Genomic DNA, 27,086 nt, shown 5'->3' with positions numbered 1-27,086 from the left:
TCAGGTGAAAGCGTATTCTTCAGCCATTGTTAGTAGTCCACCATGAGAAGATGTGAACTCAGAGGGGATCTCTGTGTTCAGCACTTTAAAACTTTACCACATCTGCAATCTGGAAATAACAGCAAGTTCTAGTCTGTGCCAAAATCTAGCAGATTTTCACAAAGTCTTCTATTTCTGCTGCAGTTTTAAGCTGGTGATCAAAGTCCTTAGTCATTCAGTCCCATATACACCAAAAGCTGAATAAAGTTGTGCTTGTCTAAACCAGCCTAGAATAAAGATGTCAGAGCCACAAATAAGCTTTACTCATAAGATCTCAGGCAAAATCAAATGATTTCCTATTCTTAGGCTCCAAGGTCTTTTTCTTTAAGAAACCTTCCCTGCAATAAACAGAGCCATGAGAAAATGGTGAAAGAAGAAATGGGTCCAATTGGGTTACTCTAGAAAGCCATAGCAGTAAACATTATGAAGCTTCCCAGGAAACTTCCACCAGCCTGATTTCCATGAAAATGTAAAGGTGTTCTGTATGAAGTCTTGAAATCAATGCAAAACTCTGTGATTTAAAGATTACAGAAATCACTATACCCAAATGATATGAAGCTATGCACTACGGACTTCAACAAACTACATAAATATAATATAAAACCACATGTATTTTAAGGAATTTGTTCTTATCTGCTCTACGTTTTCACTGTTTATGCCTGTTCTGAGTCTTTTTGTGTTTGATTAAAGCATATCTTTTAGAAAGGGGTCTAGGAAATGTAGAATTCACTGCTGTACTCAGTAGCTTGTTCTAGCAGGTAATAACCTTCTCCACTAGGAACACATGCCTTAGGAGAATTTTCTCCCTTCGTACATTGTAACTGAGTCAACTCTCAGTCTCTTTTCTGACAGCAAACAATCTTGAATTGCATGTTCTTTTTCATCAGCAACTTCAAATAATTTCTCTGGCACTTATTTGCTGATGTGCTGCTTAGAGCACAGATGGGCTCACTGCTAATTACATAGAAAAAACTTCTAAATGAAAATTAAAATATCAAATTGAAATCTATAATTGTCAAAATCCCCTTTTAGAAAAATAACATTGCCATCTATATGAGTTTAAAAAATGGATTACTAACTTGCTGTTTTTCATTGTAGCTCTTGCCTAGCTTGTATTTGGAGCGCCAACGTTTTGAAAGCCAGGTGTTAGTTATTTAGCGGTCCAAGAGGTCGTCACAGAAATACGTGCAAAAACACACGCAGGCAGCGTACTTCTAGATTTCCTCTTAACTTTGCTCAAGGAGCACTCAAACAAAGAGCCAAGCTTCAATATTTCAGTCAAGAAAATGAAACATTCATGCGCTGCAGCTAGATATCGTTGCTGCAGCTGAATGGGCCCGTGCCCGCCCGAGCAAGGGTGGAAATGCACGACACAATTTATATTCGAGCAATAAAACCTGCGCTTAGAGACACAAATCCTAACCAATCAGACTAAACAAATCAGCGGGCCCGGGGTTTGTCACCACCGATAACCCTCGTTAATCCGGGGAGCTCTTCCCGAAGACAGAGGGCGAAGCGGATCGCTCCGTTCGCGCCGCCCGCTCGGCATGCTAATGCGGGCAGGCGAGAGGCATGAATTATTCACGCCGCAGCCCGCTGCAGGCAGAGCCTGGCTTTGCCTGTCACCGCCGCGACAAGTGGCCGGCGGCCCGGCGGCGCCGAGCCCCGCGGAGCATGCCTTCGGCGGCGGGGAGGGCTGCGCTCCCCGGCTGCGCCCCGCGCGGCCCCCTGGGCCGTAGGGTCCAGCCGCATGCCGAAGGGACCCGGGGCGCGCGGTGTTTTGTAACTCAGATTTACTTCACCACAAACCGCCGCTCTTGGAAGAGGACGTGTTGCTTTGGTAAGTTGGTGCAGCTCTTGATGTTTGGGGGTCCCCCGTCGGCTGCCTGCAGCTCACGGTACCTGTAACACCGAGTTTTTGTATCGGTTCTGCTAAAAGCAGCCTGCATTCTTTCAGTTTCCACAGTGACTTAAAGGATCCCCAAAAGGCATTAAATATCTTTATTCCTGATCCTAGAATATGTGTAAGCGCTGTCTGCAGACCTGACATTGAAGTTAAAATCAAGCCTTCTTATATGAACTCATATATTTTAATGTATATTTCCCGGTACTCCGATTGCTGTAGGACACTATTAAAACTGAATATATTTATGATCCAAGTTTGATTTATTGCAACCAAAACTGAGACTAATATAATTCAGTGTCAAACTAGAGGGTTGAATAAAATTATATTACTTTTCATGAGAAATTTTGGTTCTTTCCTGTAAGTATAATGACGCTCTTTATTCAGCTAAGTACATTTCTGATTAGTTTGGGAATAGAAACTGAGACTCTTATAACATCTTATGATACATTAATATATTGTTGCATTGTAAAATAGTTGAAAAGCATTAGTAACTTAATCTGTTTTTCTAAGGATAGAAAGGAGATACATTTTGTGTATAAAACACATGGCAGTGATGAAGTAAGGCTACAACTTACTCGTCCTTTATTAGTACAAGGTGAAAAACACCTAGAAGTTTTGCTTTATTATTCAGTAGCTGTATAGCTGTAGTATTTGCCTCAATTTTTTTGTCTGATTTTTGTCCAGCAACGATACCTTCAGTATCACACTAGAACTTAGCCCAGAAAAATACTGAAAATAAAATATCAGCTCCTGGGAGCAGAGGCCATGAATAGGAACATGAATATGGAGTGAAACTTAAAAAAGTTTTGGTGATAGACTGTAAGCTCTTCCTCTTTATGCTTGTTTGTTTTTAACTAGATAGCACAGGTTCTGCTTCTTGCACTTTCTCTTTGTTTTGCTCACGAACGCATTTTACGTGTCATCCAAAAGACAGTTATATTTTGAAGGGATAAAAGTTCAGCATGCTGATATCTAGTGCTGTAGTTAATTAAATGTCCTATGTATGTTTTAAACAAAGAAAAAAAAACAAGGTGAAAATCAGGATATGTATACAAAAGGGGATACCCAAGCGATAGGTGCAGTCTTGCTCCCCTTAATCATGCGAGTAATCCTCGTTCATGGAAGTCATCCTACATCAGTAAGCGCTGGAGCACAGGGCCCGTGTTTTTCAAGGAGATAACTGTCTCCATCTTACCTGGCTGTTCCGCAATGTAATTTTGGCAGCACAGTTTTTAGTGATGTGTTTGAATGCGTTATAGTGATAATATTAAATTAGACTTTACCGAATGTCGGTTTTGCTTCTAAAAGTATAAAAGAGAAAAATGGAATAATGCGTTACATGTGTCAGGAGGAAGCTACAAACCTCACACATTTTATTACAGAAATGTGCTTGCAGTGGAATAGCACTGCTCACCTTGGTAGCTGTATTTGTAGAATACGGATTCTTTTTTGATATGTGAAGTATATAAACTTTGCTTCCTTTAAAGTTTTTGGCATAAAGTCACCATGACATATGATGTCGCATGAAGTACATATAGGTCACCGTAAAAGTGATATTGATAAATTTAGTTCAGCTTTTTGACTTAAAAATACATGAATTTTGTGGTAATGTCCTATGAATATTTTTATTGCTATTGTGGTGTGAAATCTTGCCAAAACATCACCTAGAGACCTGCACGTGGAACAACGTATTTATGCAAACGCTGTGGTTGTGCTCCGCTCCTCCGCTGCTCCGCTTTGCAGTCCTGTGCTTCCCATTGCAAGACCGTGTAGTTCTGCCTCGTGATCCAGGGTGGGGCTGCCGAGCACCTCTGTGCTCTTCCCTAGACAGTGCTACTCTTAATGATGAAAAACTAATTACTTAAAAGGTACAATACAGTGAGAAGAATACGGAGTATTGGACTGTTCCTGGTGCTCTGTGAAACGTCAGCCTCGGCTTGTGCTGGATCCCAACTGTCCCAGTACTGATATGAATGTTATCCTATAACCACAACAGCAATTGCCATGATAAGATGCTTATAATATAGACATATTATTTCGGGTGCACATTGAAGGTACCAAAAAAGAAAAGAGATGAAAAAGCAATGGATGATTGGTTCCAGATGGTATTATACAAACTTAGTAATTTAAATCAGCATTAAGTATTTGTTGGCTTTTCCTTAGTTGCATTGAGATATCAAGAACGAATTGATTATTTTCTAATTGGCTTCGTTGCAAGGATTCTGAGCTTGTGTATTTGCAAATTGGTATACTATATTAAATAGTACCTATTTGCACAGAAATGTTATACCAAAAGAGTCTAGCTTTAGGATGCACAGCGTTCTGGGCAGCAGAGTGCTGGGAGCAATAAAATAGCCTGTGCCGAAGGCCTGGAGAGGCAGACTGGCTGCTGCTGTTAAGGGAGAAACTGGAGTGACCCTTAGCAGCAGCATTTGTTTTCCCTTACTCTGTCGAGGCTCCCAAGGGGAGCATTAGGTCTCTCCAGGTAGGTCCCTTTCTATCACCTGTCCACCCCATGGCAGGGGCAACTCAATTCTTAATCGCTGGAGAATCCCACGGGCACTGGGATTACACATGAACTTGAACTTTACGAACACAATTTGTTTGTTTGTTTGTTTGTTTTCTAGATCCATTCTCCTTTGCTTTCTGAATTATAAAAAAATCACACAGAGCTATTTCTGTTTAAGGAGCTCCTCCTGGCAATGGGCAGGGGGCAAGGGGCAGTTCTAAGTACAAGTAGTGTGCAAGGGCTCAAAATGAGAAAAAAGTTTTAAAGTTCAGATAGCGAAATTCTTTCCAGCTGTTGTTTTGCAGGTGTCTGGGAGTCTGTGGCAGGGAAAGCAGAAAGACCAGAAAAGCTGGTGTGCAGCCTACACAATGGGCAGATTGAGCATGTTCTGGGAACGCGGCCAGCTCAGTGGAAAGCCCCTTATTTTCCTAGTCCCTCAGGTCGGAGCCTTGTAGCAGAAACTTCAGCCAGTGTACCAGGATGTGGCCACTGTCCGTGGAGCAGAGCCTGCAGCAAAGCATCCTCTCTTGGTCCTGCATGGCCTTGCAGCAGGACGTGCGTGCTTTGCTCTGTGTCGGACCCTGGACACAGGAGTGCAGCGCGCGTGCCCAGGAGACCAGTCCCTGGAGGAGCCATTGCAGATGGTTCGGTTCAGGAAGACTAAACCAACAGTCCTACCTTAAGTATATACTTATTACTAGCTTCCTAGTAACTTCTAAGTGGATCTCTGAAATAAAAAAATTGTTCTTCTTCGAGACAAGCTTTTCTTGGGGTCACAGGTGGGTTTTCCTGTACCTCTTCCTGAGTGGAAACCATCTTAGGTCCCAGCTCACCCAAATTTATTCAGTACCTCTTGAGGATTTTCTCATAGAGAGCTCTTGCAAGGTAGCTTGTTGTGGGAATTAATCACCTATTTACAAAATAAGGAAAAATTGAAACTCATTATCTGTTCATATAGGATAAAACCATGAATGTTTTTTAGACTAGGTCTTATTTCAGCCCAGTTGGCTAGACTGTGTCCTTGGGCACAGCCAATACTATCGTGGTTACAGAGCAGTGGATTGCCCTTCACACGCTCCTGAGGGTGCTTGAAACCCTGTGGGTTTTCTGACAGTACAGCCCTGCAGTTCCCCAGGACCCACACCGCCACCTGCCCCCTTCCCTAGCATCATTAAGATCTTAGTTTCTCTTTGATCCTAAGGTTATCCTTTGGCAGAGTAAATTATTCCAGCTTGAGCATAATGAGAGACTTATTTCCCATTTATGATCTATTGATTTTGCTGTCATATTTCTTTGCAGATGTGTTAGCTCAGGTAATTTTGATTTAGCAGTGTATTGGGATTTTCTTTTTGAGTTTTATCTGATGTGACCATATGTATTAGGTAGGACAACAGCACAAGTAAAACTGGGATGTGTATGAACTTTTTAAAATGAAGGTATTTACTTTTGCTCTGCCAGCTTTTTTGCTGTAAATCCAATTCTGTAACTGAGAGTGGCCAGGCTTGGAGGAGAGTCAGTCCTTACCTGCTGCAGTGGTCTATCACAACTCCAGGATGCTCTCTCCAGGGTGTGTTGCAAGACTTTCTTCTTTCATACATTTCTCTGGTTTTGCGTAACATTTCTGTCTCTGTATCTCTGCAGAGATGGGGAGGTGGGCAGGGGAAAGTCGCATACAAACCCGTGTGGTTGGGCCTGCGCCCAAACCTGTCTCAAATTAGACTCAGTAGTACGCAACGTGCATTAATCACAGTCGTGTGGTTGTGTCACACCTTAGTCACACTTTGTACAGCTTCTGAAGTTCATGAAGTAGAAGATTCATCCTCAGGCTTTCAACTTGCCCAGATCTTTGAGAAAGTGCTGCTCTGCCTCGCAGGGGGCTGCGGGAATTAGCCGGGCTCTGGCAGCTTTTGCTTCGTGTGCACCCAGCCGTGACACCTAGCGATGTCCAAGGAAGATGCGGTTTCTGAAGCAGGAGAGCAGGCAGGGGGCTAGACGAGAGGGCTCCAAGCTCTTTCCTACCTCAACTACAGATGATAACATCGTTCAGACCTACAGAGGGGGAAGTTCTAGATCCGAATGTCAGACTTAAGATATTTATATTCCTAAGCGTTGTCATGGCAGACATTGGAAGCATCTCCTCTTGTTCTGAACTCTCTACTAAATGCGGAAAAATAGTTGACTGAAGACTCTTCATTGCACAGCCTTCAAGGATATGTAATGACTTGTGTATAGTATGCTCTTTTGTGCTGCGAGTACAACTACCTGGAAGATTGTATTCATTTATTAGCTGGCAGTGGTGTGTTTCAAAATGATCTCTAACTTTAGAAGTGGTAAGTCATGGTATGCTTTCAGAGGTTAAGTCATTTGATTTTTAGATTAATTTGCTTATGTTAGAAGTATTAGTGCACACTGGCATCTCCCTCAGACTTCTACAGTAACGATCAGCTGTTGGAAACTGTTGGGTATTTCCATGGTTTGAGGCATCACTGGCCCCAGAGAGAGAGACATTATTTTTCAATCAAGTCTTTAATTATTTCCTGAGTTGAAAAAAAGAGTTAATCTATTACTGGCAAACTAGTCGCTTCAGCTGTGGGTGAATCTTAAAAAACCTTTTTAGTTGCTGTCAAAATCAAATGATCTGTGTGAATTATTCTGAATAATGTGGCATTTTTCTGTAGCAAGTACTCTGTCATTTTTGATGTTTTCACATTTCTTGGCAGCAAAGTTGCAGGAGCTTTGTTCTAGGAGCTACAGTGGAATTATTTTTATGATCCACTCCTTTGGCATAGTGTCTGACATCTGACAGTCCACCAGGAGCAACTGAGAAAACTATGCACAAACCACTGCCAGTCTTTACTGCTGCATATTTTGAGCGTGAATAATATTCCCTGCAGTCCCCGCGGGAGATGCACAGCCTCTTTCTAAGTGCTGTACCTTGACTTGTTAATGCCATGTTACTAGGGTCCTGCTCCAGGTAGGGATGTATGAAAACAACTAATAACATGTCATTGCTACCTATCTGTAGTTTTTGGTTATGATTAAAGACCATCAACTTTGTAAGGAAGGGAGGAGGTAATTGCGCAAAACAAACATGTCCTCAAAAGCGACAAAATTAACTATTGGTAGTTATTTCTAACGTCTTTGGGAAGATGAAGATGCCAACAGGATATGGATAGTTCCCCTTATATTTCCTATATAAAGCCCCTGATAAATATATGGGGAAAAAATACTGTCCTTAACGTCAAAAGACTGAACAGAAGGTAATGCTAGCTGCAGTTCTTCTAGTAGCTTACAACTCATCTGGAATCACGCTTCAGATCTATCTGAATTTCGTTGACTGAGGTCCTAGTGGTTTGAGCTTTCAGTATCTTTGGAGACTGAGCTCACAGCCGGGGAAGTAACTCTCAGCCGCTTCACTCGGACATCTCTGCGGGGAAGTGGCTGCGGTGCTGAGCCGTCCCAGCCCACCGCCGTCTCTTCTGAGACTGCCGGCCACTTCTCTTCCCAGCCTGCAAAGGAGCCCGACCTCCTTTGCCTCTCGCCGCCTGGCTCTGAAGTTGTTCTCCTCTTTTCAGCACATCAGAGCACACCTGCAACTCAGGACCGCCGAGCCTCCCTGCCGAGGGAGCTCGCAGAAACTCAACTGGCAGGAAAACTTTTAGGAAGCCTTAAGGCTTTTATCTGAAATACCAGGACGTGCCAGAAGATTTGCTACCATCTTTCAGATCTTACTCAGAAGGGTGCTCTGAACTCTTGTGATGAACATATTAGTGCTCTCAGTGGCAAGTGCTTCCTCATTTTTGTAGCCGTGAAATAAATCTTTTTGAAGGAAGGGGAATCCAGTAAATCCTACCTGGCTTATCCTGACACTGTATCAGCTGTAATACAACATCATGCATAATATTGCAGTAGCATCAGGCTTTATCAAGCAGAGTCTAGAAGGTAAGGAAAGATGCGCTGAGCCAGCACAGTAGCAGTCTGGCTCTCCCTACCCCTGCATTTTGGCCACATGTATGGAAAAAAACATTTGCAGCTCTCAGAAGACTGTGCATGTAACTCAGTCCTAGCCTCAGCTTTTTGGGGTAGCTAGAGCTATTTTGCAAGTGTATTAAATATGCATCTTTTTGCTTTTCAATAATATCAGGGTTTAACAGGCAAAGTCCCATGTGAAGTCCCCCCCAAAGTCTCATAGCGGGAGAATGCTTTTTTTTTTTTTTTTTTTTTCCCTGTGTGATCTGTTTTTTTTTTTGTTAACAGGTTACTTTTTAGGCAGAATTACACTCTGAAAGCAAGGTTTAATCAACAGCTACGTTGCTGGCTCTTGCTGTACTGGAATTTGGTTCAGCCGTCCTTTTGCTCATGTGACCAAGCGAGTGAAAGTGGGACACCCATTAAAATGAAGGAGGGCAGTCACCTTCATTAATAATATTGTGCAGCGTTTCAGAAGCACTTGCCAAGCAGTCTGCAGTGAGGTTCAGTGCTAACTAACTGAAAGTAGCCCAAAGTTTCTAAGTGCAATTTTAAAAAATAATTCAAGCAAGGTGGTTTCATTCTTGCTTCCTACGTTTAGAATTGAGTTTGTACAATACGACGTGCATCGTAACACTGAGCAGGGTATTTCACGGAGTGCGCTGTGGACGTCTCTCTCCTACAGACCTTTCCATGTCGAATATAATGGTTGAAGGGAGACACAGAACCAAACAAAAGAAGTGAAAAAAATGAATACTAGAATGGACATAGCAGAATGCTAACTGCTGCTCCAGTAGATTTAGGAGGGTTGCTATGGTTTCTTTTATAGAAATGTTCCAGCCACAGAAATGACTCTTGCAAATAATGCTGTGTGTAGGTGTAAAGAAATGTATCACACATGCAGCATCAACCGGTGTGTTTAGTGCCAAAGATGGGGCCAAGAATACCAGGGAACAGTCAACACCTGATAGGCGCTCAGTGTCCATCAGTTCATGCAGTCCTCTGCCAAGCCTCTCCTTTAAATTAAATTGTCATAATGTAATTGAAAACTGCCTCTTGGCAACAGCTTTTGTTTGGTGCAAAGTTCAGCACACGCTGTGTCATTGCAGAAACACCCAAAGTGTTATTTTTCTGTAGTATCCTCCTTTCTGTTATCTCATCGTTTTGTATTTCTCGACTGAAATTTTTAGGACAAACATTCTTTCTTCTTTTCTTTTTCCCCTCTTTGCCTGACTAGTGCCTAGAACAACAGCTCCTGACCTACTTCTGTCTTTTAATTGCTACTGCAATATGAATGTTAATTCCTGCTAGGGTCCAGATGCATTGAGGATGCGCAGCACATGTCAGGACCGGTGCCATTTATCTTACAGGCCAGTGTTTCTCAACCCTTTGAACTCAAGGAGCCCTTAGCCTTTCTGAAAAACTCTTAAACCATCATCACATATTTCAGTATTGTCTGTGATGGAAAACGGAGAGAATAACTGTTAATCTAAATGCTAATATGTATTTTTCTTTTACAACTTAGTTTGTTTTAATGTTTTCTAAGCCTCAACAAAAAACATTAATGGAGATGAAATAAACGTGCTCCTTGGGCTTGCACCCTCCCTTGCCCAAGTGGATGTGCCCATGGGCACTGACAATGGCTAAGAGCCCTTCTCTGCTTATAGGTACTTAATATTTCTTACATTCTTTCCTGATTTCTTATGGATAATCGTTGCATAAAAATATGGCATCAAAGACTGTAGGTATTATGCATCTGGTGGAGAACATAAGTTAATGAACACAGTGTTAGAGTACTCTGAAAGGGTACTTTTCGGAACCACAGTTTGAATTTTGTTCACATAAATGACCTTAGCCTTTATTTAACTCTCTCTGCTTTAGAATAAAGACTGGCTACGCTTAGTGTATGCGATGCATCCCACAGATTTCCTCTATCAGCTGACATTTAGCTAAGGTTTCCCTCTTCTCTATTCAAACAGGCAGTGAAGGCAAGTTACCCATATGCCCTCTACAAACCACTCCATGGTTTGTAGGTCCACACAAACCACATCCAGTTAATTTTAATCATCCATGACAGTAGATTTTGAAAGATGCAGGAATCCTTTAAGAGGAAAAAAATTGCACAGGTAAGAACGTAAGCTGGTGTAAGTTAGCTTAAATCTTGGAATAGTGGAATGCGCTAGTATTCAGTCAGCATGAAAGAGTTTAATTAACCACAAAATGGAAAAAAAAAAAGACCTACAGTTTCGAGTGTACAAATAAGCATGCCCTACCCATGCCTTCCACATGCAAGGCACGTATGGAGGTATCTTTTGCTTATACTTTGCCCATTGAGGTAGAATGCAGAAAAGAAGAGGCGATAACATACCAGAAAGCCAAGAAGCCAGGAAGCTGAGGACACAGCCTCACACAAGCAGCAGCAGCACGGGTGGCAAAAGAAAGCTGGAAGAGCACATGCATGTTGGGCTGAGCGTGGGCAAAAGCATCTTTGAACGGCACAGAAGCTGTCAGAGATGTGGCTCCATGGGCACCTAAGGGATCGTGGCTTCACATGGCCTTTGAGAGGACCCCACCCAGGGTGCTTCCACCCCTCGTTACATTATCCACTACACCAAAAACTCCCTGCCAGGTTCTGCCAAAGAGTGGGAGGAAGCACAGCCGCTTCAAACTGCTACTGCGGTGATGTATGATAGATACGATGTATAATGCAGCTTGTTCTCACAGCAGACATAACATCACTGTCTTATATTATTAGTGGTATTTGATGTACAACACAACTGTATTTAATTAGCTAACTAAAATGCATCTCTTGCCAAAGGAGAACAAATCACCTTCTTGGAGAAATGCCTTGTAGAGGGATGAATTAAAAAAAAAAAAAAAAAAGTACAGGCTGAGAGACGCAGAAATTTAGTACTTTAATACCCAAGACCCCAGAAAAAGCTGTTGGACCTTGTAGCTGAGACTTGAGAATACAAACCAGCAATTTAACCATAAAATAAATCTCTTTAAAATTATATCACCTGTAATTATATCACCTACAAACATTTTAGAACAGCAAATTCAAATTAATCTAAAACTTACAGGTGAATTAGTACAAGTATCTTCTGTGCTCACAGAGTAAGTACTTTTACGTTAGGGAAAAAGACGTCATGTTGCTCATCCAAAGAGGTGAAACTCTGCCGTAAGTGCCAAAATCAGCCGTGGCCCACGGAGTTGTGACTAGCACAGCCGCACTTAGGTTGTCGTCTTCATCCCCGCGCTCACAGCAGCAACGCGAGATCGTTAAACAAGGTCTGGCCATCTCTTCACACCCTCCGTGGGGGCGGGAGGCTGCCTGCGCACGTGCCGGCTCGCGAGGGGAACCGGCGCCGATCTGTTTACCGTACGGAGCTAAGGAAAGGCAAGAGCCTGAGCAAGGGTCACCGTCTTGCGTGCAGAGCGTTGGCAAGGGCTGGGGCTCCCCTTCCACCCGGCGGCGCTGATGGATGATCGTGGCAAATTACTGCGTAATGACTTAATCACATACGTTCATTTACTGTCTAGATTTTCAGCGAGCTAGTCTGTTGTTCACATCTGAATTCTGCTTTATTGCTTTTAAGGTTATTTTTCTTCCCCTTTGTGCTCCTCCGATAACAACAGCTTTTTAGCTGTTTCTGGAAATCTGTAATAATATATCCTGAGACAATGCATTTCTTTAATTTGTTGTTGTTCTGGTGTCTGACACTCCCTGCTCATGCAGAGCTCTCCCTGGACTCGAGATTCTCTGTGCAGTACATGTATCTTGAACACTATTTATTTTAATCAGGGCGCCTGGAATTCTGTAATACTTCAGGCCAATTTCTACAGTAAATTTGAACGCATTCAGCAAAAACACAATTGCCAGCGATTTCACACCCACAGAATCCTTGCTTGACTTTGAAATTCCCGGAACCCCATCTTTTCCATCACCGTTTCAAGCAGGGATCTCTCAGTTGCTAGGGAATGGAATTTTTTATGCGCTTACACATGAAATAGTTTTAGCATGCAGTGGAGAATTACCCATACAATATTCTGGTTAATATTTGCCGGAATAAAAATGGAAGGACCAAAATGCAGTGAGAAGCAACCCTCTAGAGGTTCAGAGGCCAGGGCTGATACAGGGACTATCCAGACATCCAAATATTACTTGAATCTGTCTGCCGAATTTAGCTGAGGTTCTGACAATTACATGCTGTCACAGGAGACTTCCACTTCTACTCCTCACTCAATTACCAAGTCTCATGCGTCTCATAATTTTACCATTGCTGTAAATAAAGTCAGATTCATTCTCTGTTTTCTTTACTATTCTACAGGAAAAAAGAAGAGGCTAGCTTCTAACACCTAGCGTGGAACAGAATTCATGCTTCAGATGAACACTTGGCTGACTTCAATTAAGCACATTCAGCAAGCATTTAAATACATTAAATTATTTAGCAAATTTCAGGTTGTTGGTGCACTCGGTTTAAAAGGCAAAACTTCCTATCTTAATTGCCCATTCCCAAATTCTTGCTACTAGATCATCTAGCACAAAAAGGCTAAAAATATGAGATATACATAAGCAATTCAGGTACTCTTAAAATTTTACCGAGAGAGTCTGTGGCAGACACACTGTTTTAGCATGCCACTAGATCATGCTCGGTGTTCCTGTATCTCGGTAATGCATTCTGTTCCTTATGCATTCTAATACTTGTTTTGCTTTTTGACTGTCACTGTGTGTTGAAGAGATGTTTACATTAAGCTGTTCGTGACTCTTGGTCTTCTTCCTAAGTGATTAGCTGATTGCAGCTCAGTAGTGTTTGAGTATTTCGAGTTATTTCTTGTACTTCATGTTTGTAGTGATTTGAGAGCCTGTCTATAGGCAGCTTAGGAATTGTGTCTCGTATCAGCCAGGGCTCGCTAAACGTGCCTGTGTCAGACAGGCACCATTTCCAGTTTAAGCTGCTTCTTTCTTTAGCTTTTCCTGTTTTCCAGCTGGGATTTCAAAGGCTGATTCTGAAAGAAAAACGGTAGCCACAGACAGTCATCCTGGGAAGCGCTCCCTGGCGAACTAAAACTCCTCCAAGCTCGGGATTCCCGAGCTGTGGAGCACGTGCCAGAGCGGTGTTAGAAGGGGCTACAGTACTTCTAAGCCTTCGTAGAAGTACTTAACCGAGCAGCGTGAGACAAATGCCTCTGCACAGGAAAGAAAAGTCTGTCTCCAGCAAAGTCTGTCTTGCGGAGGTCCTTACCTTGCCTCTGCTGCTCTGCCCCAACCCCCTTCCAGCTCAGACGAGCTCCCCCTCCGAGGACCTTCCCTGGTGGCGTTAGGTGGATGCGTGAGGAGGTGCCTTGGGCTTGATGTCCGCATGTCAGGGGGCTATCTGAGGTGTGAGACGTGTCCTGAGGTGTGAGACAGGCGATGGGCAGCTGGGAGAAAGGAAAAGCTGTATTTGCACCGAGATTTCACCCAGGTTCTGCTGCTTGCTGGTAGGTGCTGCTGGAGTAGAGGTGAAATCTCTGTCTTTGGGCAAGTAGTGCCGTCACTGATGCTTTGTATTAAGAGGGCTCATTAACTTCATAGTGCTTTCTGTGAAGATAAAAACTGTTCTTTTTACAGTACTATAGTTTTAACCGTGCCCTAGCTAAAGATTACCTCAACCTGCCATAATTTGAGCTGTTTCACTAATTGGTTTCTTGGTTCATTAGCCAGATTGTGTGTATGAGGGAAATGGAAAAAGTGCAAAATGAATTTCCCTTGCAATTCTGTGTTAAAAAAAAAAAAAAAGTGAATAATAATTTATGTTGAGCAAAACATGTTATGTGACTTGCAATGGTAGAACTAGCTTTTAACTTTGGGATGTTTTAGGCTATTGCAGCAGTCAGATGGTATCTGCCACCTTAAAGCCTTGTGGGAAAATGATTCTCAGCTGTCTTTGGTACTGATGTGCTGTGACCCCAGGGCAGCAAGGTACATTTTAGTGTAACATAGTGTGCGTGTCTTTTTGTATATGTGTATATAGATATAGATATATTTATGTGTATATATATATATAAAATCAGATTTTATTTAGAAACACTTTGTCATGGGCATTCCCTTCTGATATATTGCTTTAAGTAGTCAGATAACAGAGACAAACTGCAAAAATCTTAACAAGCCAACTTTGCTGCAGCAGAAGCTGGAGCTCTATTTCCGTGGCACCTGTGTAAGTAACAAAAATATGACGTGTCCCCAGTTTTACTCTTTCCAATGCAGTTCATTCAGCTAAAAATCAAAGACTAACTCTGAGCAGCTGGAGGGAACGAATTCTACTAATTCATCATCAAAGAGACTACTGCACAATTTAATCTGTTTTATGAATTTTCTACCATTGATTGTTATGGCATGATTGGGGCACGGGAGGTCATTTGTGAGCACTGAATTGCTAGTTGCGTGACAGCAGAAAAAGAAAGCTAAAAGAAAGGTTAAATCAAAGAAGCTGCTAGAAGCTGTTTTTGTAAGAGCAATATGTATTATCTAAATTAATGATGGTAAACCTCCAATTAGCTGAATGTTGATGCGGAATTACAGTTTTATAAGGTAAATACATGTTTCCTCCAGCCAAAGGGCTGGGTAAGGAAATATTTAGCCTGCAAATTGTGATAGGAGGTTAAAAGTAGATTAACATTTTCTGTGTATTGGGGCACAATAACCTCACTGATATCGCTGTCAAATCTTTACAGTAAATCTGTCATTGCTCCCTAACATCAATGCACATAATGAAAGTTATAACCTCATTCTCTGGGATATCTTCCCATAATATGGGGTGTGCATAATCCTTGAATGTGGTCCTCGGTTTTTCAATAAACAGCTAAGCTCTTATTCTACAGCAGAGAGTTCTTCAACTTAGTGTTTCTTGTTTTGGTTTAAGCTTAAGTGGAACCTCTAAGCTACTTTCTCTTTTGTCAATTTATTGAACCCTTGCATTATAGCAAGCATATGTCAAAGAGAATAGCAATTACCAATTGCCTTCATAGTGTCCTTTGCAGTTTATAAGGAGTAAAATTATGAGTTATAGAGAGTAAAATTATGAGAATTATGAAGTTATTTGAATAATTTACTCCTTGGAAAGGGTAGAATTTTCTTACCAGTTGTCTCTGCGTGAAAGGTGAGGTAATTGGCTCATCACAGATGAATCCTCCTGCAGCAAGACACTGTATTTCCTCACCTTCATGAATATTTGCAATATACTGCTTGGCTGTGTGTAGGAGTTTAAAGTCATTATGGCTTTGAATAATGACAAAGAAGAGATCTGGCCTGTTAAAAACCTTTGGCATTACCTCTTAATGTCTGCTCTTCCTCCTGTGTTAGAAACCATGACTCAAATGCAGTCCCCCTCAGCCTCGCGAATATTTCTAGAGGATGCCCACAATGTCTTTTATATAGTCACCATGATGGGAACATAACAGCAATACTGAGTCAGAGCAAAGATGCAGTTGCATCATTATCCTGTCTGATTCTGGCCCAAAAAACCCAAGGCAAGGTATATGGAGTGGTTTCCTGGCACACCGGCTTTGTCAGGCGGTAACCTACGGTCTTCTCAAGCTCCAAGGAGTACTTGGACAATCTTGATTAATGCCGAGGCTGGACTTACCCTCCATAAACTTATCTAATTGCTTTTTGAACATTTTTGTGCTCTGCAGTGGTTTGTGGCTTTTAGGTTCACAGTTTAATTACGTGTTGTGCAGAGAAAATATTTTCTACTGTGTGTGTTAAATCATCAACCCAGTAATTTCAGTGCCACCTCCTCCTGCTACTCCTACCTCTTCCTACACATCTTCAGAAAGCTTTTTTTTTCTCTTTTTTTTTTAAACAGAACTCTATCACTTTACTCCCTTTTTGACTTCTTTTTTTCCGAGCTGACAAGTCCTCACTTATTTAGTCTCTTAGTACTTTGCAGTAATAGTCTCCTTTCTGGGCCATTCTGACCCTGTTCTGGGATGATGGTTTTGTTCTTAGTATACTTTTGCTATTTTTTTTTTAGCATGGAAATTTAGTCTAAGGATGTTTTGAAGTACAGCTTCATGCATTTTGCTTATTTACCCAGTTTATTGTATATTTTTCCTTGGTATTTGGCTCTGCCTCTTTGTCAGCCTGGTTTTCTGTTATTTCTTTATAACTCATACTTTTCTCCTTAATTAGTGTGCACTGTGATTTATCTTAATCCCATCACATTTATGAGATACCTATGATACCAATATTCCTTTTTAAAACAAGTAGGCATTTTGGACTACTCAGCACTTCTGTATGTGCTTATTAGAACTTGCACATTTAGTATTGCTTTGATTGCTATTTTTGTGTACCCTGTATAAATGCAGTCTTACTTGTGTGGACTGCTCTTTGCATTTTTTTTTTGACCTGAAACTCTTCCTCTCACTCCATCCAAGGATGTAAAGGCTTTTATACACATCAACTTTCCTTCAGCTTTTATTGGGAAAAAAAATAAGGGGTGGGGGGAGAAAAAAGTCCTCTCTCAAATGAAAAAAGAAAGAAAACTCTCTTACCTTTAAAAATATTAGCTGCCCCGTTCTATTCTGTTTAGATGGAGCAAGTCTCTTTGCAGGCCTCCTTAATCCCCAAAGTTTTCCCAGTTCCCCGTAAAGCCCCTTCTCCTCTCCACTGCCTTTTCCTGAGCATACGCTGATTTTGGCTCTCTGCCTGCCTGGATGTGCACGTGGTGCCAGGAGCATTTCAGAAACGTCACCGCGGAGCTCTTGCCTTTCTGCTCTTTGCCACGCTGTGGCATCCCGAGCGCTACTGGAGATCCGGTTTGGTTGGCCCTGTGAAGGTGACAGGCCTCCGCAAGGTGCGTAGACGAATCGCTGTGCTGCGTTTGCTAGCCACACAGATACAAATACCTAGTCCCCAGCAGCCCGTCTTTCCGAGCACAGCCGCCTGCCCTATCCTACCTCCTGGGCAGGGCGTGCTGCCTCCAGGAGCCCTTATCCTGGGAGTCAGCCTGTGAAATCCTTTTCCCCTCCCAGCCCCAGTACCACCACGGGATCACGTCACTCTGCAGTAGCACCAGGACTGCTAGATAGGGCTGGGGTACATTTTCTGGGCGGGTTTTCTTTGTTCCCACCACCACCACCACATTCTTGTCTTGTTCTTTTCTGTGTCTCTAACAGACTGTCTTGGGGAAAGTTCTCCTTCTGAAAGCTGTGAGTTATCTTTATTTCCAGCACACATGATCACGGACAAATAGTTATATTCATTGCTTGACCTAAATCACCTGTTGGACATCAGCCTGCCGCCTTCTTAATTCATTTTTTCTTTGCTTCAGTCCCCACAGGTGTTTGCTTTACATCTCTAGCAACCTCTAAGAGACATTTAGCAAGGGCTTTAGCAAGATATAAGATGAATTCCAAAACACATAGCTTTTCCTCATAATGTGTTTTCAAACTAAATTCCTCTTGAAAGGTCGCCTGAAGGCTTGAAGTACTTGAGCATTTAGATTGTTGTTGTTTTTTCTAATGGTGATTGACTTGCCATCAAGCTCATTTACGCTCTTCTACTAAAAACAGAATAAATGGCTCTCAGTTCTGTTCCTGTAAAGAAAGACCCCGCTACGCTTCATTAATATAGCTGCTGATGTAACTGCGTTATGCACAGATGGATATCCACGGAAATGGCACGTGGATCAGACCAAGCAGGGTAGAAACTAGTGTGCACAGAAGCAGTCGTTTCATAGGTGTGTAAAGAAAAGCAATAATCAGTTTCCAAATATTTGCGGTGCCTGGCTCACTTTCACCAAGTCAGCGTATGCCTGCACGTGAGCGGTGGTGGCTGGGTACGTTCCAAGCGACGTGCTACGGCCACTTGGTTGGTGTTGGTGCTGCTTTGCATTTTGGGGTGGTTTTTTGATAAATGAATGGTCTAAGTCAGGTTGGCCATCATACTAATAACATATTTTCGGCTGCCACATATTACATGTTACAGCTTATTGTGGATATGTTGTATGGGAGAATCTATATATAGCTGGAGGCTTGGTTTGATATACTTTCACCAAGCCTGGTTGAAATAAACATTATGGGGTTCATAGTTCTACAAGCAATCACAAATGCTGTATAATTTCACAAAAGTTTTATGGTAGATTAAAACACTAAATTGACTCAAGAATGGCCAAAGATGTTTCTTCTGTAAAAATAAATAAAATGCCGAAATAGTGCCATCACCACATCTGTGGGGATCAAATTGTTTCTGAGACTTTTTTATGTGGGTAGAAAAAAACTGCAGGGTTCTTATCTAGACACTAATTCCTTTCAGCATTGACCTACCTAAATACAAGTTTGATCTTGTTTTAATTAGTTTATTCTAAGCAGTAAGATGAAGTGTGTAGATTTACAGCTGTCATCTTGGTACAGTTTTCTCGTTGAGATCTGTATGCCTTTGTGGCTGCACTCTGCTTTGTGCTTTAAAATATTTTTCCGTTTAGCCTCCAGGCTTTAATAATCCAGCTATGCATTGATAAAATGCAGAGTATTGAGTTACGGCAGAAAAACATTAATATCATATGGTGAGATTTTTTTCCTGGGAGAAGGCAGATCACGTAAATAAGACAGTCATTGCTGGGAAGCTAACTTCTTCATATTTTTGGTCAGTACACAGTACTTTGCCTTTTTTTTTTAAAAAAAAAAAAAGTAAGTACTTTAGGGAACTCAGTGGCAAAAAATGTAATAGCTCTGTATATCTCATTTGGAAACCTGCAAGTCTGGTTTTTATAATGAGCGATTTTAAAGAAAAGTAAATTGTAAATTATTCTTGTAAGAGAATGAGCATTTTATCTGTGAGGTGATCAGTATTTATTATAATATCTACATTTGGAGAAATGGAGATTAAAAAAGATACTATCTTGAATTTATGGAAGGTTTTCTTGCTTCTAACCAAAATGATGCCCTATCCTTAAAAAACTATTAAATGCCTTCAATTCTGTATCATCTTGTACTTGGCCACCACACGGCAGCCATTTGTTCCCTGTCTGGATTAATTCTCTACTGTTGCAGAGTGTCATATACCTAGTTTGTTTAGAGAAGGGGAATATGCTTCATATTTAAAAATCGCTTTTACTGCAGTTACTGCATATTTTCAGATTTAATAAGGTCTCGGTCCTTCCAAACCGTGTAAGTCAAAGGTCCCATCTTACTCGTCCCTGCAGCATCATTACAAAATGTCCCCAGATGGAGCCTCGTTCCTCACTGATGACTTTACCTTACACGAACTAATTACTTCTAATCTTCCCCACGGATGAGACTGTATTTTATGTCTCTGAGCGCTGCAGCGGTACCTGCCAAATGATCCTGTACTGCGATACGCAGGTTGCTGCTCCATCGGAGGGACCGGCTCCACAGATGACAACGTCTTGCTGCCAGGCTCTTGCCTGTCACACCACAGTGATCCCTTCCGGCACGCGGTTCCCTCCGACGAGTCCTTGTTCATCCGCGCGGTGGTATCGGACACGCTGGTGGTGCCCGGCTGACCGAGGACAGGCAGGGGGAGGAAGAGGAGGTGGGAAGCAGGGCAGCGGCTGCTCCCATGCTTCCCTTAGCCCTGCCGTGAACCATTGCTATTTTTATCTATGAGCAATGACTTTCATCAGATCTTCAGAAGAAACGACTCAACACTTTGGCCTCCCAGGAGGGGAAAAAGGTATTTTGAAGTCTGCCATGCACGAAGGTGTTGGGAGCCTAATCTAGTACCAGCTCCCCTTCAGCCAGCCCTCTTAAGCGCCGGGGAAGAGAAGTGAATATCTAAAACTACAATTGCTCTCTGATTTCATGGCCATTTGTGACAGAAGTCAGTAATATAAAGCTGTTTATTTCTTCACACAAGGCAGTGGCTGTTATCATAACTTGCTGTAGGCAAAGGCTTTGGAAACTGTTCACTCAAGGAAACTTCTTTTATTATAGTGTTGCTTCCTATCCAATGGCCTTTCTTCCCAGCTTCTTTCTCTGTTAATTTAGACCTAGCCAGGTGAAGCTAAGTTTGGGGTCTTAGCAAGTTTTTTCAGACCCTCTCAGCAGCACAGGCAAGAAATCTACTCTTATTTTAAATGTCAAGCACCTGTGCTGGTGCCGTCACACAGCCCTAGGAACTTGGGCCTAATTTATTCCTGATCTAAATCCAGCTCTGCCAAGGAGTTGCTGTGGACTAGAGGCTTTGCTGGAAATGCCTGGGCTTTGGAAGACTGAATCCTGGGGATGCCCGTGACTTTCCCTCGGTGCTTTCAGGGAGGGCAGTGCCACCGTGCTGGCAGAGCCACTGCTTTCCAAAGGCAGCAGGGAGCTAAGTTTTCAGTGCTCTCTTGGGGGGCAGCTTGAGGAACCTGACCAACTCCTGGTGTTGCCATGGTTGTCTACACTGAGGAGCATTAACTTATCCCCCAAGATACAGAGACATTCTGTGCTCAGTTTCAGGATTTAAAAAAAAAAAAAAAAAAAAAAAACCACCCACCCCAACTGTGTATTGGTAAATTCTCCTTAGATGTCAAAAGAAGCAGCTGAATCTGCATTTATATACCTATCAGCATTAAAATCCTGGCTAAGGTGTTAATCGCAGTATTGCTGCAACTAATGCAGTAATATATTTAGAGTAGTAAGACAGTACTAAATCCGTATGACATAAACTAGACTGATCTTCCAAAATAAGATATTTTCAGTCTAGAGTATGAACAGTGTTTTTAGGCTTTTATTTAAAAACACTCGAGCAATTTGCTGGAATTTTCCCTTGATTGTTTACATGACAGATCACTCTTATCCCACTGATCGTCCAAATACTGTATGTATTTATTTATGAGTTTATTTAATTTTTTTTTCTTTTTATAAAAGAGAAGCAGCGTCCTATGTTTTGATCTGTTTAAGGAGGCCAAAACTCTTAAGCCCAAATGAATGCCGCTGCGGCTAGGGTTGAGCACGCTCCTGACCCCATCGTGCCTGCTAATCCAGGCATGCCTGCCTAATATATTCTGTTAATCGTGATCCTGTAGCGCATGTTGATGTTATATACAGACATCCACTGTGCAACGCACAACCCAGGAGGTCCAGAATTTGCTTTTTCTCTCTTACCGTTATTCGAACTTAGGCTTTTTGAGTGATTAAAGTAGCACATGAATCTTGCGTTAATCCTCTAAAGTTGGCTTTAATTGGGAGGATTTTAATTTACAGTAAATACTTCAGTTGTAAAAACTGGCCTTTTAGCCTCGATGTACTTAAATAATGCAGTGCTGGATAGAATCAATGTCTGCGTCTACGCGGCTGTTCATTACTCGCGGGGCTGGCGCGCCGGCGGGAGCGCTCCCGGAGCCCCCCCTGCCCTGCCTGCCTGCTCCCGGCCCCCGCTGCAACGTCAGCTGGTGTGGGGCTCAGCCGCGTTCAAAATCTCCCTTGTAGTTATTGCTGTTATTAAGTTTAGCCGGGAAGGTAAACGATGGGAGCTGTACTTTCACGAGGGTTCAAAAGCCAGGTAGAGCTACCAGTTGCGTCTGGCCAATATACACATTAAACGAGGGCAGTTAATGAGACTGGCGTTGACTGACGTGGGTTTATTCAGTCTCGGGCAGCGTGTGACACAGTGGATATGCAAGGCCACTGCAAGCGCCTGAGTTAATAACTGCAATTTATTCCATAAAATACAGGCTATTTCCAAGGAATTTTTCATTTGGCAGCAGCACTAAGAGAAGAGAAGAGGGAAGAGTCATGTTGCATCATGAGGGAGAAAGAAACAGAGACCCCAGAACACCGTTTGCGTGAGGACCGTAGCAACGCAGACTTCAGAGTTTTTATTTCTAATCCAAATGATCCAAACTTTCCTGACAGAGAATTCCACCCAGATTTATCCTTTGCCAAAGCATATAGGCTTGCACTGGCTTCCCGCGCACGGATGAATCTCTCCCACTGTGCAAAATTCATTGATTGCTCTTGGCTTCAAACAGATCAATTAAAAAACCGTAGGCAGAAAGAGGGATTTCTCTATTCTCCCTCTCTCTCTCTCTCCCCTTTTCTTTTTAAATCTTTTTAAATACTTCGGAGAGGCTTCATACAAAAAAGCATTTCCGTCAACTGTTCCTCTGCTACATGAGGGCCCAGAACTCGTCTCCTTGTGTTTACATTCGCTATCAAACGCAGCTCTGGAGTTGAGCTCTGGGCTGCTGCCGTTGACCACCGCAGCGACCGCTTCACCGGCAGGTGGTTTCACTAAAGGGGCTGATCTTCCACCCGTGATGATCAACTGGTGATGAAGACCGTCCCACCTAACCGTTACGCGGGGCAGCGTGCGTTTGCAGCGCGGGGTTGTGAGCTCTTACATCCCTTCGGTAAGCTCGTAAATGCGCTATAACGTCCTGCAAGTCAATTCTGCAGCTTCTAGCTGGAGAATTTAATGGCAGTTAACATTAAAGAGAATATCTGTAACGACTTAAGAGGTTTTTGAAAGCGGACCTGAGGAGAGACTCGGGATCAATTCTTGTCCTAGAGTAGGCAGTAGAAAGAATCAAAATGCAAGGGACCAAAATTTGGCTGGGGGAGCTGCGACGGATGCAGAATACAAGTAGCTTGTTACAGGGCTTCTGCATTGGCTCCGGAGCAGAGATCGTTGCTGAGCAGAGCAGCTGCCGGACAAACAAAGTGGTGGTAGGAATCATCCATGACAATTTTGTTTTGCCTTTGACAGAGACCTACTTTAGCATTTCACTATACCAATTTAAGTTGTTTGGTTATTACTTCGCACTGCATTATTCCGGTTGTTCTCTGTGATAAAAGTTGGTTTTCCAGTGCAGTAGCTATCAGAGCAGGCAAATTTATAAAGGCAACTACTTTAGCAGTGATTTGCTCTGTGACTTTAAACACGACAGATGTTGTATGTAATTAAATCTAAGGTACAGCAACAGCAAGGTCAGTTATGGTATGATTAGATCAGGCTTCACAAGAGGACTTTTGCACTTTAGAAAATCCTTTAAGTTTATATAATCTTAGCATAAGGTTTCTGTATTTTTTTAGAGAATGAGTTATCTACCCTTCAGGCACATTGGCTGAAACAGCCGGTAAACTCATAAGCCGTCCGTGGGACAGGCAGAAAGATCGAGCCGTGGCATATAAATCTAGTTCCTTTAGAAAATCAAGCCAAGAACTGGATGTATGCCAAAAAAAAAAAAAAAAAAAAAAAAAAAAGTCGATAATGCATGCTACAAAAGGGAAATTTGACTTTTTCTGAGACTGTTTTAAAATAGGGACAAGTTTCCTTTGAGCATAGCTGTGTTACGCTAGTCCGGCATACTTCTGCCCCGAGAGAATGTGACCTTAAAGTCAATCTTAGTGGCCTCATCATTAAAATACATATTCATGTGAATGCCTTTATTCACAGAAGTAGCTCCTAGGGGGCTACAAGTATGAATATTACTATTCACATTTCAAAAAATTTTCCAGATCGGTCTTGCATCAAAATGCGCTTTGTGGGTGGGAGGATGTACCTTTAGACACTGCAGAGCAGGGAAGGTTGCAGCCAGCGAAGGCAAATGTGTTTTCTTATGCATCAGCTGCAGTTCTGATGCTATCAAATGCAATAATTTGGGATCCAAGCTTTTAGTTTTGCATGAGGAATGCAATATGCAGGTGGGCGTTTGGGCTGTGCAGTGAGGATGGGCACGTGGGCAGAGGGACTGCTGGGTCCCGAACACCTTCCCGTGGGACTCCTTCTCCTGCAGGTAACGTCCACTACCAAACGAGAGCCCGAAAACGCCAAATCTCACTCCTTATTAAGCTTCACTCAAAATAAATTCCATGGGGCCACGTTGCCCCAGGTAAAGGATCTGAAGGCCTTGACATTTGGAGCATTGATGATGAAGCTTTTCTACACCCTCCACTTCTGAGCTGAAAGCCTGTATGATGATTTTTTTTTTTTAAAAAAAAAAAAGCAATTACCAGTTATCTCTTATTGAGCCTAGTGATAAAACCAAAATCCGTTATGCCTTGTTTTATTATCATATTACTATGTTTTTGTTTTAATCTCTAAAATCATCTGTGTTTCTCAGCCTGTTGCAGCAGAATTGCAAAGGACTGATTCCAAGGTCAAACAGCTCACGGTGGCATGGCAAAATGAAACGGATTGTAAATACCGAGAGCTGTTTTTCACCTTCCCTTTGAATGGCAAATGTAGGTATTATCACACCATCTGAAAAGTTTTGTGTGGTAGACGAATTGCATAAATTCAGCTGCCTGAAGGGCTGTTAGACTTAAAATTGAATCAAGTCCATCGCAACTGAAATTAGTGGGAGCTACACAGTATTCTTAAATTATGACAAATCAGACTATTTATTTTGTGATTTAACTAGAGATTTGGAAGCTTAACTTTTTAGGCTCCCTGCTAACTTTAAATCTTAGCCATTGTGTTTTGTCCAGGGAGCACTGAATTTCTCTTTTGGTTCTAGCTGACTTCATCCCATATTATCAAGGTTTCTGATGTCTGTGATCATAATAATTTAATGTGAAAAACTTTCCAGTATGAAATAGCCCAACTGTTTTACAAAAATGAATATTTCCATTATACAAAAGTCCCATGAAAAGCCTATATGCAGTCTCCCATGGCTGTTTCTCCACTGAGTTAATTCCAGTTGTACAAATTACTCAGTGTCAAATTTGGCTCATGTGAACATTTTGTTTCTTTGTTTTGGAAACCAAATTGGACTAATATAGATGCATGTTGGAATCACTACTTCGATGTCCTGACAAAAGCATCTGCACCCACAGCATCTGTCATTTCCTGGAGCCACGATTAAGACTATTAAAAAAAAAATCAATAAAGTAAATAGTCTTGTTAAGGAAAAGCACGGTGAAAAATCCCTGCAGTAGGATATATATTAAGTCAGGAAATGTGTGCGTAGCAGACAGTGCACAGACTTTCTCTCGTCTTCCTTACAGTTTCTTGTCTTAAAGTTAGGCCGGTGCAAAGGCAGATGAAGTGTAACAAATACTGAATTGTTGAGGCCAAAGATTCTAGTTCCCATCAGGCATAAACTGCTTTATGCAAATGTGAACATTTTGTAAATGCTGCCAGTCTAGAGTAACATTAGTGGAAGTTTTTGTACAAAATCTGTTTGTACAATCAATTTCTGTGAATGTTACGGCCCTGACGTGAACATACATAATAATGCTAAAATAACTCTTTATAAAGTTTGTCTCTGTTTGGCTTGCGTTCTGCTTTCTCTTTGTTTGCTTATGCATAATATTTGGCATGTGTACAGTTGCTTAAGAATTTTATGGCCATCCCAAATGTTGCTGTATTTTCAAAAAAGGATGTGATTTCAAAAACATGGCCTCTCTAAAACATTATGAAAGGGATTGAGAGGGGCTGAGGATCCATTCCAATAGCTCTTTCTGAATGAAAAGCTTCTCCTAGTTATGCCTTTATTCTGAGAGTGCAATTAGGTATTCAGTGGTCTTTAAGCCAAACAACATTCCAGTGGATTCTAATTAATCTTAGTGCAAAGATTACTAAGAGCATTCAGCATTCATTAAAATTACAAAGATAAGTGAATCCTGAAAAACTTAAATTTTGATGTGGTTTGGACTCTCCTCTGTTACCTCTTTTCTACACTCTTTTCCGTACAAACTTCTGGCCATATTTGGTGTTCATATAAACGTTTTATTCGCAATTGTCTAACCTAGAAGTCAGTGTTACGTGTCCCTTAGGGTCAACGGCACACCGCAGAGCAGTCCTGCTCTTGTCCTTCCTCCTGCGTCACCTGTGAGGTGTCAGTGGTGGGTTTGTAGAGCCTCAGTCTGCCTTTTACCTCCATTTGGTGGCCACCGAGCTGCCTCTGGCCACCCGCTCCCACTGGTGCCGCGCAGGGCGCTGCCTCCAGAGCCATCGATTCCCTCGGGAGGAGCGGCAGACCCACGCCGGGCAGTGGCTGATGAAGAGCAGAGCAGCACGCGTATACCTTGCAGTGCATTTGGTCAGTCACGTGAAAGAGCATCTACACGTCCTTAATTCTGCCCGGGAACATTTAACAGGGAAGGACTTGTGCAGGGAAGTGGCAGTTTGCATTGGTGCAGGTATCCTTGGGCATGGCCCCTACCCCGCTTTGGGATGGAGCACCCCGTGCAGGAATCACATCCGCCAGGTTCACGTAGAGGGGAGCCCTCTTCCCCAAGCAGAACTTTTTTTCTTGCTGCTTATACCCGACCTCTCACTGCTTTACAAAAGGGAAATATGCCCAAATTACACAAAAGTATGCGTCTCCCAGAGTCATCGTAGAAGAAAACACTGAAGAAAAACTAAGGATAATGATTTGGCTGTTACACACCACTACCTCTAGTGATCCACCCCACTTCTGCATGCTGTACGGGCATCCTTCCTCTAGTGCCCTGCCTTTAGTCTCCCGTCTCCCCTCCTGCCACGTTTTATAGTGATCTCAGAAGTGCCACATCAGTGACGGACTGTGTTATTCAGGCGAAGGAAATCAAATCCGTGCCGGTTTAAATCTCCCTGTATACTCCCATTTGAATTCTTGCCCTGAATTACATCCATATACCTGGGCTCTGGCAGGTTTTGTGAGTTAGTCGCTGTTTCCAGGCCCTGAGATTTGTTAGTGTAAGCTTGAGCTGCCCAGAGAAGACCTATGAATGTGTTCCTCTCTG

General features: G+C 42.3%; 1 protein-coding gene across 1 annotated transcript in view; it reads left to right on the top strand.

Moving 5' to 3' along the window:
* The first annotated feature begins 1,713 nt into the window (after nucleotides 1-1,713).
* Nucleotides 1,714-27,086, top strand: part of CUNH10orf90 (chromosome unknown C10orf90 homolog) — a 65,179-nt gene continuing 39,806 nt past the window's right edge. The window contains exon 1 of the mRNA XM_085299123.1: nucleotides 1,714-1,879. Within this exon, the coding sequence (XP_085155249.1) occupies nucleotides 1,714-1,879 (166 nt within the window). The remainder of the gene's footprint in view (nucleotides 1,880-27,086) is intronic.

The sequence above is a fragment of the Rhea americana genome, unplaced genomic scaffold (assembly GCF_003343005.1).
Source record: "Rhea americana isolate MKP2758 unplaced genomic scaffold, rheAme1 scaffold_145, whole genome shotgun sequence".
NCBI classification, from domain to species: Eukaryota; Metazoa; Chordata; class Aves; order Rheiformes; family Rheidae; genus Rhea; species Rhea americana.
Note: the sequence above shows the minus strand (reverse complement) of the source record. Positions and strands in the feature narration are given on the sequence as shown.